This window comes from Olea europaea, chromosome 11 (assembly GCF_002742605.1).
Source record: "Olea europaea var. sylvestris chromosome 11, O_europaea_v1, whole genome shotgun sequence".
Lineage (NCBI taxonomy): Eukaryota > Viridiplantae > Streptophyta > Magnoliopsida > Lamiales > Oleaceae > Olea > Olea europaea.
In genome coordinates, this window is record NC_036247.1 from 4,233,203 (window position 1) to 4,250,272 (window position 17,070).

The 17,070-nt window shown below is 33.4% G+C and overlaps 1 protein-coding gene across 1 annotated transcript; it reads right to left on the minus strand.

Moving 5' to 3' along the window:
* Window positions 1–932: 932 nt before the first annotated feature.
* Window positions 933–10,567, minus strand: LOC111403050 (PH, RCC1 and FYVE domains-containing protein 1-like). The gene is made up of 9 exons (XM_023031399.1): window positions 10,134–10,567; window positions 9,170–9,256; window positions 8,068–8,157; window positions 7,749–7,835; window positions 7,552–7,656; window positions 4,150–6,237; window positions 3,886–4,032; window positions 2,867–3,330; window positions 933–1,415 (listed from the first exon to the last, which is right to left on the minus strand). Exons 1-9 carry the CDS (start codon window positions 10,167–10,169, stop codon window positions 1,256–1,258), a joined length of 3,264 nt encoding a protein of 1,087 aa, XP_022887167.1. The 5' UTR covers window positions 10,170–10,567; the 3' UTR covers window positions 933–1,255.
* Window positions 10,568–17,070: the final 6,503 nt, after the last annotated feature.

The following is a 17,070-nucleotide window of genomic DNA, read 5'->3' on the forward strand; positions in this document are numbered from 1 at the left end:
TTTTTTTTGGAGTACTGTACCTAATTTTCCCTTTAGATTTTATGTTTGAAATTTTTTCCAGTGTTTAAGTCAGGCCCTCATTTGTTGGTAGTACATATAGTCGGCATTTATTTATTTTTGAGTCAAATCAGACCATTTTAAATTAGATGTCAATAAATTGTTTAAGAAAATAAAAATATTACCAACAAACTTGGGTGACAATCAATAGTTTAAGGGTAACTATATTTACATCACAAGTTTTAGTGGTTACATCACATTTAAATTACAATTAAGGTTCTTATAGTTCTCATGTTCCTAACTTTTTACCTACACATTCTTATTCTCAATCTTTAAAACGTGATGTTGCAAGTCGTAGATCAACACAACCAATTAATTAGTACAATTCATCTCTAAAAACAGTTTCTGTCCAAAAATTTCATTGAGAGGACGAAAAATGACTTATTTTTCCTAATATTAAAAAATATATATAAAGGTACTATTCTTTTTATTAGAAAAATTGCAAAATAAAATATATTTATTTGAATTTTTAATAAAAATTCTACACGAATTCTAACTCCTATTTTAAAGAGTAGACAGATTGTTTAATACATTTATCTTTTATTTTATAATTTTCTTTTTTCAAAATAAATTTAAAACATTCGCGCTGGGGCGGGCCAGCATGGTCCAATTCAGAGCCATGCCTTCGGGCCATACAGGGAGGGCCGGCCATATGAAAATAGGGCCAGCACAAGCACAACCTGCCACAGTGATATGGCCCATTCCGGGCCTAGTATTTCGCCCTGCTTATTTCCAAGATCATCTACTGTAGAAAACCAGACATTACGAAAATGCATCAACTTAGCAAAAATAAAGATTTATCTGTAAACATAAATTAGAAGAGGTTTCATGATATGACTAAAATTTCATCAACTAAATATTGCTTTTCACAGCACATGGGGACTAAAGTTGCCGCCAAGACATTATGAAAATGTATCACCAAAGAGAGAATAAAGAATCAACAGGAAACATAAGTTACAAGAGGATTTCACACGACAGAACTTTCATCACCAAAATATTGCTTTTGAAACCTTTGTAAAAGTCGACAAATTTCTGTTGGATAAAAAAAAAAAATCATTCCTTTTGCCATTTCAATAAAATAACGATGCAAACTTTAGCTTAGCAGGAACCCACTGTAGTGCGTAAAAGAGGCTACTCTTTTTACCTATGACACCACTCCCTTCGCTCACTGAAAGTGTCTCCAATAACAAAACAAATCCTATGAAGATTGTGCTACCTCATTATTTTCCTCAGCTGGTGGACGAGTTGTTTCTTCTTCTGATGCACCATTCGTCTTTGATGAACTATACTTCATCAGCAGCCTATCTTTGTTTTCCTTCCACCATTCTTCTGCTTGCTGCTCGGCAAACCTTCGCTTGCTGAAAAATTGTGCAATGGACATTCACAATTAGAAGTCTGGCTGTAGAACTCTTATTCGCAAGTTTTCTTATTGACTTTCAATTGAAAAATTCTACACTATAAGTGCAAAAATTAAGCATAAACTGACGTCCAGATTTCATGCAGATTTAATTGTAATTCTTTAACATGCAGAGAAACATATTTGCTTCAAGAAAAATGGAAAATGTACTAGCCACTGAAGTAAATGATCTCGATGAAGAACACCACCTTCTTTCTTAAGGGGAAGATTCGTGCAATAGGCATCATGTTGCATTCACTGAAGTACATGATACAATAATCTTGGAACTGAACACACTCTTTTCCTGTAGCTTTCTCATGAAAATATATTTGAGCAGATACTAGAGAAATTAAAAGTCACACTTATGCAAGGTTTCAGAGGCAAAGTTAACATTTTAACAGCATAGAAACCTTCCATGAGAATAATCAAATCTCTGTAGAAAACAGTGCTTTGGTACTCTCTGTTGTTAGTGGTCAAAGAGACCCCAAGTGTCCATTACTTCAACTTCACTTTTTCATGTTTATTCCAAATTAATAGGTATATACAAATTGCTCCCTTTTTGCTTGGCTTTAGCTCAAATTTGAATTCAAACTCTTCTCTAAACTGAAATTGATGACATGGTAGAAGGGAAGTGGGCTCACAATTAAATCACACACTCGCACACACAATAGCAGGAAAAGAGAAAAAGTTCATGTTGAAAGTACTTCTTTTGTAATTCCTCACATAAGGATTCAGAAAAATACAGGATCCCCACCTACACAAGCAAATTGCTGATAAAACTCCAAAATGACATTTCTTTTGATCCTTTTTTTTTTTCCCTCTCCTCATCAATTCTGTTGAACAAATATTTTTCTCTTACAGTTTCTAGAAAAACAATCCTAAGACTCCTATTTATTCTAGTAGTAGGATTATTCCATGCATGATTCTCAGTTCTAGTCCATTCAGTATGTATACAAGCATATTCAGCCCTTGTTTGAGCCCCATTCTTCTCAAAATTCATTTTTTCAAAACGTATTTTCAACCACTTATTCCTTAATAAAATAATATTACACGCAAACCCAAAAATTTTCCTTATTTTTCACCACACATTCTCCATCAATCACTATTTAAAAATGCATTCTTTCCCTTAAAATGGGGCTCAAACAAGGGCTCAATCTGGAGAAGTACACTTGATGTAGATTCATGAGTCTTCCAGAATCAATGTAGTGTCCACAAGCAAGATTAATATCTAACATGATGAGAGTTCTGTAACATTACTTAATTTGTTTGAAGCCATTTCAAGGGTTAAAAGAAGTCACATTAATGAGTGACTATTCATCATACATGCAAGACTATTTTTATGAGTATATATGTGTTCATAAGGTAAGAATCCATAAAATATAACGAAAGAAGAAAGAGATATCTTTAAAGTACCTGAACCTAACCCTCTTAAAGATCTTGGTACCATTTTCAAGTTGAATCAGTGTTACATAAACACCTGGTTCAAATTGTTCAATAATTTCCTTTTGTCCTCTTACAGCCTTAGGTGTTCCAGAACCAACTTCTGAGGATGATTGGTGCACACCATTTGTACCAGTAACAGAAGATCCATTGTTTGGTGGTGGGGTTCCATCAATGTGCTGTGATATGTCTTGAACTCCTGCAGTACCCACACGATCATCCATCCCATTATTCCCCTTGTAATTAGATCCACTGGCTAATGCAATTTTATTAGCCTGATTATGTTTGCCATGCATCAATTCTGGTGGCAAAGTAGAACTGACTTCAGAAGCTGAAGTCCCAATTATATCCTTAAAAGATTCAAATTGTGCATTCATGGATTTGAAGGATTCACTCTCAGTTAACTCTGGAGGCAACATCTTTGTATTTTCTTTTAACTGAAACAGAGAGATGAAGATACACAGGAGTAAGAGAGAGCAAACTGTAAAATCTTGTAATAGTGTTTACTCATCACTTATTTTTAGACAGTTCATACAAATGACACAACTTAAGTGTTGGAAAAGTGGAAGTGAAATAAACTGAAGAATCAATGGGAAACAATATTAAGTTTAACTAGAATAATATGCGTTCAAATTTGTTGATGTAAGTCTTCAAAAAAGTTATAAGCACATTAGCATAGTTCATATATTCACAATAAGATAAGAATAGACGATTATATTTTCCAATCAGTTTCATTTGAATCTTTTGCTAAATAATATCTGTGGGAAAGCCATCCTTCAAATTGATTGTTCCCTCTGTCTTCTTAATGTTTCTCTCTTTTGTTCATTCTTTCGTTCTTTCTCTCTTTCTTTCTTTCTTTCTTTCATTTTTTTTTAACTACATGGAGATTATGTTTCATTGATTGCAAAATAAAAAATGTCTGAGAAATGAAATTCAAAATTATGCAGGTTTTCCTCACAAACATAAATGAAAAGATAAAATATTTAGATCACCTGAGCAGTAAAGGAGTTGACAGCTTGCATTGCTAAAGTACAATTGGATGATCTTGCTGCAGCCAATGAAACAGCTTCGTCTGCATTTTTCTTTAGCTTTTGAATTTCAGTATCTTGGACTTCACTCTTCTGCTTTAAACTTTTAACCTAAGATACATGCAGGAATTTGTAAAAGTGTGCACATTGAAAACCTTAAGGAGGATAATGAATAAATTAAAATATGAAATCACACTTGTTAACAAGAAGAGCAATAGAACATCATACTTGGCTTTGCAGTTTGGACACTTCTTGGTTCAAAAGCTCGTTTGTCTTATTTAAACTGTCGATGAAGCCCCTTGAAAACACGGGGGTAACAGAACGTGGAGGACTTGGCCTTCTAGAGTATGATGAAGCAGGTCTTGAGTTTGACTGTAATTGTGGCTGCGGTTGCTGGGATTGTGGTGGTGCTGTTACAACAGGCTTTAGAGCATATTGAAGAGCACTAAGTGAGCTTGGGAAAGCAACATCTCTTAGCTGCAAAAGTGATTGAACTTCGGAAGCACGCACTGTGGAAGAAGAATCAGATTTCATCCCAGGCTTGCCAGACTTGATTTCGAAGGACTTCAAGGGCTCAGTAGTTGGTGAGAGCAGTAATCTTGATGTCTGACCCTCTCCTCTTTCTATTCTACTATCTATTTTACGAGGAAGGGTGCTCACTTTTCTACTAAAAGTCAAGGCACTTCCACTCTCTGCAGCCTTTTTCATTTTCAAATAGCAGGAGTCACAGACTCGATGTGGCTTCCCTGGAGTTGGAGCCAGTGCTGCTCGCAATGCCTTCTTGGAACTGCAAGCATGGCAATGCACTAACCCACAGTTATAACAGTTGTGTCTTTTTCGAGTAAAACCAAATGCTTGCCTGCAACTGGTGCAAACTGATTGATCTACTCCAGAAACCCACTTATGGATGCATATACTGGCCGTGTAGTTTGAGCCACATGCGATAGTCCTCACATTTCTGTCTTTTAATGCTTCTACCAGTGTCGGAGTATTACGATCTTCTGAGTCACCATGTCCTAGTCTTCCATTGGCACCTCTTCCCCACGTAAATACTTCACTTCCTGAAGTCAATACAGTGACGTGATGTGCACCACATGCTATTTGTTCAACAAACTCTCCAACTAATCTATCTTGTACTAGACAAGGTGACTTTCCATCAGATTGTGGATTGCCCAGCTCACCATATGCATTACTTCCTGTGACGAAGACATGACCGGATGTTGTAAGAGCAACCGTCATATTAAGTCCACATGCTAGCTGGTGGATATTGTAATCAATAAGGGAAGACACGCAGGTTGGAATTAGATAAGTTTCCTTGTTTCCATGGCCCAGTCGATATTTATCGCCATCACCCCACGTGAATATTTTTCTAGGCAAAACATTTGAACTCGAATGGCTTCTCACCTCTATTATAGCAGCAGTGTGCCACACTCCGCATGCAACTGCAACAGTCTTCATTTCGCTCACAGATTGAACCTCCTTTGGATACAGGATGCTTTCACGGTCACCATGACCTAAAGCTCCAAATGTCCCATCACCGAATGTAAACAGTTTTCCAGTAGAAGTTGTTAATGCAGAATGCCAGGTGCCACATGCAACTGAAAAAACTTGAATGCCTTCTAGAGGACCCGAAACTCTTTTTGGTATCCAATGGCTAACGTCATTTCCATGACCAAGAAGTCCTGCACTATGGGTACCATCACCCCATGAATATAAATCACCAGACGCAGACACAGCACATGTATGAAACTCGCCACAAGCAACAAAATCGACATTCATAGTGGCCAAAAATTCAACAAGCCGAGGATGACTGAAATCTTTTTCAATTCCATGACCGAGTCTGCCCCCCGATTCCTCTCCCCAAGTGAAAACCTCGCCTTGCCTTGTAACAAGAGAAACATGCCGAACGCCACAAGCAATTTGTTGTACATCAAGAACTGTATTTGTCTCCAGGGGTTTAGGAATCAATGCATCATTCTTAATGGGAATTGGATCCCCAGATCCATATGTTGATACTTTGTCTGACCAAATCTCTCCCCAGACATAAACATCTCCCAGTGATTCTATATCATCTGGTCCAGAACCTTGACTTGAACAACTAGGAGTACTAGAGACACTAATTCGGAAACCATCTGCACCGCTCGTTCTTACCTGCATATTTGTACATTCAGACCCGACATCTGAGTTTCGAACAGCATAAGAACTTCCACTAGAATTGGAGTCAGTAAAAACCCTGCTGTGGGCAATACTTGTACTGAACTCTAATGCAGCACCAAATGGACGAATGTCTTGAGTGAAATCACTACCAGCATGTATCTGCAAGAAAATAAACACAAATATAAAATGGACAAAGTTCTTGGGTATACTATCAGCGTGTAAGGAAATAAACTCGAATCAAACAAGCTTGCTAAAAATCTTCACCACCATAAATTCTAAAAATCATGACGAGGACTAAAAATCTTTTACCCATTTACAGAGTACACATTTCAGATTTACATCTAGAAATTGGTGAGCTGTATCAAGAAAATGAATTTCTCTGTCATAGACTGTTCTGAGCTAGTCTTTAAAAGTAGTATTATGTCATAAACTATTTTCAAAAATGGTATTATTCGATGTCTGTTAAATTCTGGTCAGTGACATTAGAAAACAAGGATATGCCATCAAGGTGTAAAATAAATGTTGCTATCTTGTATAACCATTCTTAACTTAGTAAAGCTTAGTTGATTATGAACCATAGAGAAAAAATAAACAAAAATCTTCAACAGTAACAAAAACCACGATAACTCTGAGTAACCAGCACATGTTCTTCCCCTCAAATAAATCTGTTGAATTTGCAAGCCATGGTTCTGTTTTGCGCTTGTGAATTCTGTATCATGCTGAAAGTAGAATTGTTGCTCTGTTAAACTATTTGGTTCCAAGGATTTCCTTCTGTGTACAAGTTCTTAGCAAATAAACATAAAAATGGGCTCAGGAAACTTTACAAAAGCTGCATAAAAGAAGGGATAATTTCCTGAGTGTGTGGTTTCACTCTATTGGCGGACCACTGAACTCCATGGTCATTTCATATTAATTGCAAACATCTAATTTAGGACACCTTCAGCTGATTATCTGTTAAACTATTTGGTTCCTAGGATTTCCTTCTGTGTACAAGTTCTTAGCAAATAAACATAAAAATGGGCTCAGGAAACTTTACAAAAGCTGCATAAAAGAAGGGATAATTTCCTGAGTGTGTTTTTTCACTCTATTGGCGGACCACTGAACTCCATGGTCATTTCATATTAATTGCAAACATCTAATTTAGGACACCTTCAGCTGATTAAGCACAAGCAAAGGTTTTGAACATGATTGCTTCTACGCAAGTATTCTGAAAGAGAGTATGACATGCATTATCATATGGCATCTCCAAATTATTGAAGCAATAAAATTATTGGCAAAAGAAAGAAGTGAAGATCCAGAAATTCGGGGATATGTTTTTCCATCATAATAACTGATAATGTTTTTCCAAATTCCTGCTTCAGAGAGATTACAGAAAGTTAGAGCAACAATTTTTTGTGATTGACAAAGAATGCGTAAGAAAAATGGAGAAAATTATTGATTTCTACAAGAATAAGGATTAGGGTGAAATTTTACGTCAGAAATGTCACTCCCGGTATGTCTATCATGAGCATGACGACTTGAAATTAAAGCTTTCAGGCCAGCAATCCACACCTCTGCTTCAGCTTTGTCCTTGCAAATCTATAAATTTGACACAAGACGAAACTACTGAACCTAAAGTCACAGTGACTTAAAATATTGCACTCAAAGTGTAATGGTTTTGTTTTACTTACCAGATCAAGAGATCTTTCACCATTATTATATATAAGAGAAAAAGATAAGTACTCCTTCTCAGAGCACAAGTATCTTCTGAAAACAGCCTGTATAGGCATATTGACCCAAAAAAAAAAAAAAGGGTTATTCTCGCTTTCTCTAGCTAATGACAAAGCATAGTTTCAGATCATATGTGCCAAAACAGGTTATATATGAATTTTAATCATATTCTCGCTTTCTCTAGCTAATGACAAAGCATAGTTTCAGATAATATATGCCAAAACAGGTTGTATATGACTTTTAATCATATAATCCACCAAAAGACAAGTGCTAACTTACAGTTCTCTGCCCAGGAATAAGCTTTGAAACAGAAGATAACTTCAGATTTCTTTCAGCTGCATGGGAGTACCAGATTAATGTAGTTTCATCCTGGAAATAGAATCAAATCCTAAGCATCCATGTACTTTAGATTATTGAATCATGTATCCTGTTTTCTCGTCAAACTGATATTTCAATTAAAAACTGCACAAGAACATGCTATTGAGCTACACACAGAATCCGACAAGGACAAAGTGTGGCTCACAACAATGTCTGTTTACAAAAAAAATGAGTATATGCAGCCCAGATATTTGAACACTTGACTTATTTATGCATATTAACATAACAAGAAGTAACCTTTAATAAAAAATAATATTCGAGTATAGAAAACCAAAAGATATCCCTAGTATGCATGAAGACCAATATACTATTTATCAAGCAGGCAAGCAACATAAATTGCAATGTTATTTTTACTGTTGCAGTAGAAACTTGCTAACTGGTTTTTCTTTAGTAGTCATCAAAAGGCACACGTAGGCACAAAATTGTAAAGCTATGTTAGGTCAAAAGTCAAAAAAGGATGTTTCCATATGTTGTAAAAGAAATTGTTATGCACCACTTTCTTGTGTAATTTAATATATAAACCATTTACACAAGATGTGTGACTGGGTATGTAACACGAATCAAAAAGAAAAATGATAAATCAGGCAAGATTGTCTTCTCCTTCCATTATCCCCCCAGTTCAAATTGCTGGAGTGGAAGAAACAGTTCGCCATATTTCTTTCCTTACCTCGTTTCTCGAACAGTGAAAACTAAGAGTCCCATCTCATTTTCTGTGTCATATTTAAGTCCACCCACTTTCCCTTCTAAGATTCTACCAGATGCACCAATTGACAGGACGGTAAAAAATACGTTCATACACTCTGGAGACTTCTCGCAAACTTGTATTGCAACATATAATATTGATGGCTCAACATCTCTTACATATTGAAAACATTTTATACATAGAAGAATTCAAATACAGTGGAATTATTTCTCACATGACTAGCAATAGAACAATGCACCAGCTTCATAGTTACATAAAAAGATCTCATTTTTTAGGGAAGTTAAGAACATAATCACTCACAGGAGAAAGTCTGAATGGGCAAAACTTAGGCTTCCCCTTTCTGCTGTACTTGATTAACTGCGTACCCTTCTTCAAAGCAATGAGTGCCTTCAAATGAAGAAAGTAAATGGAAGAGACCAAATGATGATACCAAACTTATCCATCAATTTCAGTTAAGAAACGTCAGCAAAGTGTATAGTAGTACTAAGACTTCATTGAGAAGTTCTTAGCTTAGAGGAAGGACATTTAGACGATTCCAGTATAAAAAGAATTTGATGACATACACAACTATTGTTATGTATAAATAAGTATCAACAAGTCAATAATCCATCCAACACAAAAGCATATCCTTCTAGTTTTTTACCCTTTCCTTGCAGCATCGGACCATAAGGAAAGGAACTAAAACAAACAATATATGAATACAGATACATATATCCGAAAATGCCTCTTTCCCTTACATTGATTAAGAATGTTTAATATCCATTACTCATACTTGTTAACTCGTCATTTAATTCCATACTTCATATCCCAATCAATTCTTCATTTTAATAAATTATACAGTCTAAGTTTGTAAAATACTTAAAAATCATGTCCGTTCAATCTTTAATTTTCATATATGTTACGCATATTCAAGTTTACATAACCGTACTTCCATAATAGTTCGTACAATCCCCACACGTGGTCGCCATATGACAAGCGAGTTTCATAACTATAACAAATCAGAAAGTGTCTTACCTACTCTCCTTTTTCTTTTTTTTTTCTTTTTTTTTTTGTGTGTTTTTAAATAATTTACGCTATAATTCTTTCACAATTTTAAGATTTCAATGGTATATAGAACTAAAAGAAAATTTCACTTTTAACCACAAAAATATTTGCCTTGAAAAGTCTCTTGACATCCCCTTTTCGATTAAACAACCAAATAATGACTTTTTACTGCAAAGTTAACCTCGTTAGAAGTAAAATTTCTTAATGACGAGAGTGTTACCTGCTCAGGGTTGCCATAACTAGCAGGATCTGCCATTCCATCTGAAACAAACGTTGGCTACCCACAAAAGAAATTGTCCCCACCATCCGCATAGTCTTCATAGGTGATGCCAATGCCGTCTCTTTTGGCCTATCATCAATTTCCCAGAAGAAAAATTAAATAAAATGGAATCTTAAGACAAAATTCCAGCTAATTTTTCTCTCCAAATGTTGTAAAGCTTGACATTTATGATTATCCAAGAAAACTAACGACCCATTGACGATTCACTGAAAATGACAGAAAAGAATCACAAATTCTGGCGAACTCATGCTATTTTGTTTGTAATCCGAACTCGAGCAATTTGGTGATTACAAGAAATCAGAATCAAGAAGATGAGAGAGAAAGGTGAAGAGCGAGAAAATGAACCGAGTTTAGGAGAAGGTTTGCAGCTCAGCATAAAGAGGTGCGACATTGGCGCGCCTATTTGGCCTCCATAACCACCTTATGAATAACTCAAAAAGAAATAGAGTAATTAGGTCCCCAACTTTGAATTCGTATCGATTTGGTCCTCTATTTCAATTTTATATCGAGTGGATCCAGAACGTTACTCTTACATACGGGTGGCGGCTAGAGGTAGTTGGGTCATATCATGTGAGGGGATATAACACTGTGTGTACGGCTAAAATGATACTGGATTGTAGCCTATTTGTTCATACTTATTCCATTTGTATAGAAAATGGAATCACAGAATTACACCAGAAATCTCACATGTGTAAGTCTCATGTGATGATAAAAAAAAATGCCAAAAAGCCTCCAACCACCCTCTATTGTGACTTAGCAATTCTGTAAAATGTTTTTCTATACACACAGCAAGACTCATTTGTTTAAATATAAATTTTAAAGTAAAATGCTATATAAATTTTCTCATTTCAAGTTTAAGTCTTTATTTTAATCGATAAAGCTGTTGATCATGGGCAGATCCTGCCCGTCCCTTCGGCCCAAATGTTTATTAAAAAAAAAATTTAAGTAAATTTTTTTTTATGTGTAATATATATTTTTTTTATACATATTAGCCCGTGTTGAATTTTTTCTAAATCCGCCACTGCTGTTGATTAATTTAAATATTTATTAATTCATGTAATTTCGTATAAATTATAAATTAATTCATTGACTATATAATATATGTTTAAAGTTGAATCAAAATTTAGTTTTATAGCTAGAACTAATAAGTTCTCAATTTTAAGACCTAGTGTCGTACAAATTTTAATAAAAACTGGACCAAACCAATTCATCTTTTTTACATATTAAGCCTCCATTTGATTCTGATTTTTTAGACTAGGATGGGTTGCCCTTTCAAGTAGGCTCTGCATGGCCCGACCCGCATCAAGTTTACAAGATTGTTTGATGGAGTTTTGAGCTATACTATTCAACCGTGATGAGACCAAATGTAAGTATCAACTATGAAGCCAAACTTGACTATAGAAAACGGGCTTCGCGCCATGACAGGTGTTTTTATCAAAATTCAAAATTTTGGGACTTATCAAAGCTCTTTGTTGTTGATTAAAATTAGACTTTCAATTGATTTTGATAAAAGTTTATAAAATGTATGAATGAAAAGTTGTAAATCACATGAAATATATAGTTAAAATTAATTGTTGGCTTTAAAATAATTTTTTTTCAACTTTTAATCTTCACGGAACACAAGCAAAATATGTGGCCTTATAGGGGCTAATCTTCTAAATGACCGGAATTTTTGTTCTATTTTTCATAATAGCCTTTACTATTAAAAATACTATTTTACCCTTATTTTTATTATTTGCAAGATGTATCCTTCTCCTTTCGGGATTCATTAATCAGGACTTATGTTTATATTTTTTAATTTTTCAAATACCTCTAAATATTCTCTGTATCTTGATAATTTTTCAAAGATTCTAGGCTGATCTTTCTTAGTTATATATCCTAGAATTATTCCTTCTGAAACTTCTTCTTGTATATCTTTATGTTTAGTTATACTATCTCCTACCTTTTTTATTTCTTTACTAGTTCTTGCAGAATCAAATCTTATATTATACTCGCAATGATAATCTATATTTCGATATATTTCTTCAAGTTTTTCTTGGCCAAAAGAAAATATGTTTTCAAAATTTTCAACTAATTTAAGTAAAAATGAAATAACTTTCTCATCTAAATATAATCTGGAATTATTATCATCATTAGAAGTGGATGTGGATGCTTGTGAATTGTTCATCAAAATTAATCAAAGCATAAATATGTAAAAGCGAGTAAATAACTTACAGAAATCGAATAGAAGTAAACATGCTTTCCATTCAGTATGCTCTTATAGATGCTTTGCATGTACTTAATCAATCTTTTGAATCAAGTAGAAGTTCAAAATGTTTTTTGAAATCATTTGGGTCCACAACTGCTTTCGCAAAGAGGCTTTTCAAGTAAGGTTGCATTTCTCATTCTAGAGAACTAGCCGTGTTTCCACAGACGCTATCTCACAGTATCCAGAGTCTCTGTTTTCATCTTTATTCAGACTCTTTTCAGAATCAAGTTCTTACTTGGAATGAAATTTTAAAAGATAACTCACACACAAGGTGCCACAATTTTGTTAGAAAACTGTCTTTTTCCCCTAAACCATTCATCAAAGACAAGTACTTTGGCATGGCTAACATCCATTCAAAATCAATGTTTTGAAAATCTTTGAAAATCTCTATCTGTACTGCCGAAAAATCATGAGAAATTTAACGAAATCCTTTTATGAAAGTTTTGTTGAATATAACAACTTTACTTTAATATTCATAAACTGAAATAGTACATACTTACAATCTATATTTACATACCTTTGGTACTCACCTTATGAAGTTTAGAACTCCATAAGTGATTACTTTATTACAAGCTTTGCTATCTTCTGACTATCTAATATTTTTGAATACAAGTGGTGTATACAGATCACAAAGGATATTTTTGAGATGTGATTATTCAGAGTGTTTTTAAGATGCCTCTTTCGAGTTCCTCCCCTCCTTCTTTTATAGAGGGTTTTGAGAATCTTATTTTGACATGTGTCTCCTCCTTTCTTTTGTTGGGTAGCTCAGCAATTTTATCTCCACCGTTTTTCCATTATTTTCTTGTTAGGTGGACCTCTCTTTTTGAAATTATCTGCCTTATCTTTGAATTTGTCTTTCAATTATGACAACCAGTAGGTGAGTAGTCACAATTATGAAGATTTTCTTGTACTATCTTTTATTTTTTAGTAGCCACAATTTTTCTTTAATAAATTTCTTTATTAAAGTAGTGATAAAGGACCACTTTTGTCGCTATCATTTTTCCATCTTCGAATTAAAGAATTTTACAGGGAATTCTTCACTGTTGAGAGATGCTTGACTCATATCTTCCACTACGCATTATTCACAATTGTGGTCACTGTAGTTCCAGAGTAGTTTACACAGTTCTTTCGCCCTAACTTCTAATCCATGTACTTGGTTTGAGATAATTGTAGATAATAATTTGTCAAAATAACATATGTCTTCTTCCTTTGTAGCCATCCTTGCATTTGAGTAGATTATATGGTCTTCAGATGGATAAATCCATATTTTTCTGTCTCAGTAATTATCTGAGTTACACGTTCGAATATTTCTTTGTACCCTTTTGCTCTTCTGTAGGACATCATATTTATAATAACTTGGTATCCATTTTTAACAACCTTTTGATTGGTTGGTAAAAAAATGTTGATTTGTAAGTCCCATTTTAATAACATAGAATGATGGGTGCATATGTTCAAAAACTAGATCCCATTCCATAGTTGTTGAATGGAATCTAATGTATATATTTGTTGTCTTGACAACTTCAGTATATCTTTTTACAGCTTTCATGACGTTGGCTAGAAGTTGGGCTATTTCTTTTAGATCTTTGCTGGGATATATATAGAGTATATTTCCTATTTCAAAACAATTTCGTTCTCAGTTGGCTGGAGCTCCTGGATAGAAGTTTATCTTGTTGTATTTTGTATAGTGGAAAGTTTTCATCCACTTTCCTATTTCTAGATACCAATCTGATAAAACATTAAAAATAACAATAAAGAATATGACTTCTTCATGATTATTTTTTCTGGGAAATTTTATCTCATGGCATATTTTCACAATATCTTTTGGATCTATTTTTTCAATAGAAGATTTAGATTTACTTTGATTCTGTGAAGAGCTACCTTCACTTTTGATATTTTGAATATCTTCCCTAGTGAAAATTTTGATATCTTCATTATCAGTAATAGGCTTAAGTATTCCCTGTGAATGGGTTGCTACTACCTTCTTCTCTTTCCCTTTATCCTCGGGGAGAACGCTAGTATTAACTGGTCCCTGTGAAAGGATACTAGACTTGGTACAAGTTACTTCTATCTCAAGGGCTATATTTTTGCCTCGAAGGCAATCTTAGATATTTTGAATTTGTGTTTCCAACTAGGAAACTTTTATATCAAGTATTTAGACTTTCGTCCTTAATTGCTCTAGCTCCATCCCTGCTGAGATAATCAGGAAGAAAATTAGTTTTACCTTTTATGTATTCAATCTCAAATTTGAAATATGAAAACCAAATTTGTATCCTGATAATATATCTATTGGCAATAGATGGATCAACATTATTTTTAAAAAAAGTTTTAACTTGAATATTATCAGTTCTAATCAAGAACTTTTTTGATAATAAATAATCTTCATATTTTTGAACTCCCCTTTTTACAGCAATGAGTTCTTTCCTGTTCGTCTTATATCTTGTTTCAATTTCTTTGAATGTTCCTGATGTATAACCTGCAAGTATCTTAAGACAAGAACAATTCTTTTCACATTTATATTATTTATAATTCTTTTAACCTTTAGCCCCCGTTTGGCCCCCATTAAATTACATTACATTACATTTTATTTTTCTCTATCCTATTTTCAACCATACAATTTTTCATAAAATAATATTACACGTAAATCGAAAACTTTTCCCTCTTTTTCAACCACTCATTTTTCAAAAAAATATTATTCCACCCATTTTTATTACCAAGAAATGGGGGTCAAACAGGGGCTTAATACTGCTCCCCAATAATTATTTGAAGCATCAGTTTCAAGGATAAAGAAATCTTCTTCTTGTGAAATTATAAGTTTTAGTAATACCTTTAATTCTTCTTTTACATTCCTTATATTTTCACAATCTTGTTTTTCCCAAGACTATATTATATTTTTTCTTAACTTTGAAAAAAAAATAATTTTTTAGTTTGGCACAATTTTAAATGAATCATTCAGCATAATTCAATATACTAAGGAAGTTTTGTAATTGTTTTTTATCTTTGATTTTTTCAAGCAACTCTTGAAATTTTTCTCCAATATGAGATTGCAATTGCAATTCTCCTTCTTTTATAAATAATCCTAAAAATTCTATTTTTGTTTTAGCTATCTCAACTTTCTTTTGAGAAAGTGTAATACCATGTTTTTTCATAATATAACAAAATTTCTCAAGATGTTCAATATATTCTTCAATGTTATTTGAATGAATAAGTAAATCATCTACATATGCAATACAAAAATGAGTGATTGGCTTAATTACCTATCCATTATTCTTTGGAATATCTGTGGTGTATTTTTCAACCCAAATGACATTACATTCCATTCGTATCGTCCTAAAGGATTGGGGGTACTAAATGCAGTTAATGGTTTACTTTTTTCTGTAAGTATGATTTGTCAAAAACCTGACTTACAATCAAATTTTGAGAATATCTTTTTATTCTGTACTTGCTTAATAACGGTGTCCTTATTTGGCAAGTAATATCTATCAAATTTGGTAACTTCATTTAACTTTTTATAATTTATCACCATCCCGACTTTTCCTTTTTTTATCTCGCTATGTTTTCTAATCATAAAGGCTGGGCTGCTATGTGGACTTTTACTATGCCTAATTAATTTGGCTTCTAGCAGTTTTTTTATCTGGTCTTTAAATTCCTTTTAGTCATATTCACTATATTTAATGGGTTTAACTCTTACTATAGTGTCTGGATTGATTAATTCTGTTTTTGTCTTTACTTTGTCTGTATTCCATTTTTCTAATGGATTTTCAGAATATGTTTCAAAGATTTCTTTTTTCAGTTTTTCTAACCTATTTTCTGTTGTCATTTTTAGGACTGTAACTGGTTTAAATTTTTCTGTACTCCAACATCCACCACGCTGGGTTGGGGAACTCTGATGGTTTATGTCTTTATATGCTATGGTAATAGCCTTATTTATTTCTGGTGTATATATTTTATGTGCACAAGGAGTTGTGAACATATATTTATCAATATATTGTGTAAATGGTGCATATTTTAATAGAAAATTTTGTCCTAATAAAATATCACATCTAATTGTGTTTGACATATATATTGTATCAACAAATACTTCTCTAAAGGAAATTAGAAAATGTACTTGCGTAGAATATTTGCTATATATTACCTTATTTCCACCTGCTGTTGTAACGGTGTCGATCTTCTTTGAATTATATTTCCAGTATTCAGATGGTAGTACATTTGGTAAACATAAGCTTATTGTACTTCCTGTATCTAGGTAAGCATGAAATTTAATTCTGCAATAACTTTTTATACTGAGTATAATTTCAATATATGGACTCATGAGATTAGTACTGATTACTCTTTCCATGATAACAGTGATTTCATATTTTCATCTATTCTTGAAATGATGATTGGATTATCATCAACTGTTATTTTTAAATATTTTTGACAGATTTTATAAAGACTATGTTTCTCAAGAAAGTTCATTCCTAGTATTATAGGTGAACGATCTACTCCATATAATTCATTTTTGTATAAAATTATTTCTTTAGTATATTCTTCGTGATCCTCTCCCATAAGTATAAGAGGGAACTTTACATATTTTCTTATTTCGAGATTATTTCCTAAATAATCCTTGAATATATATGGTTCTGGTAATTC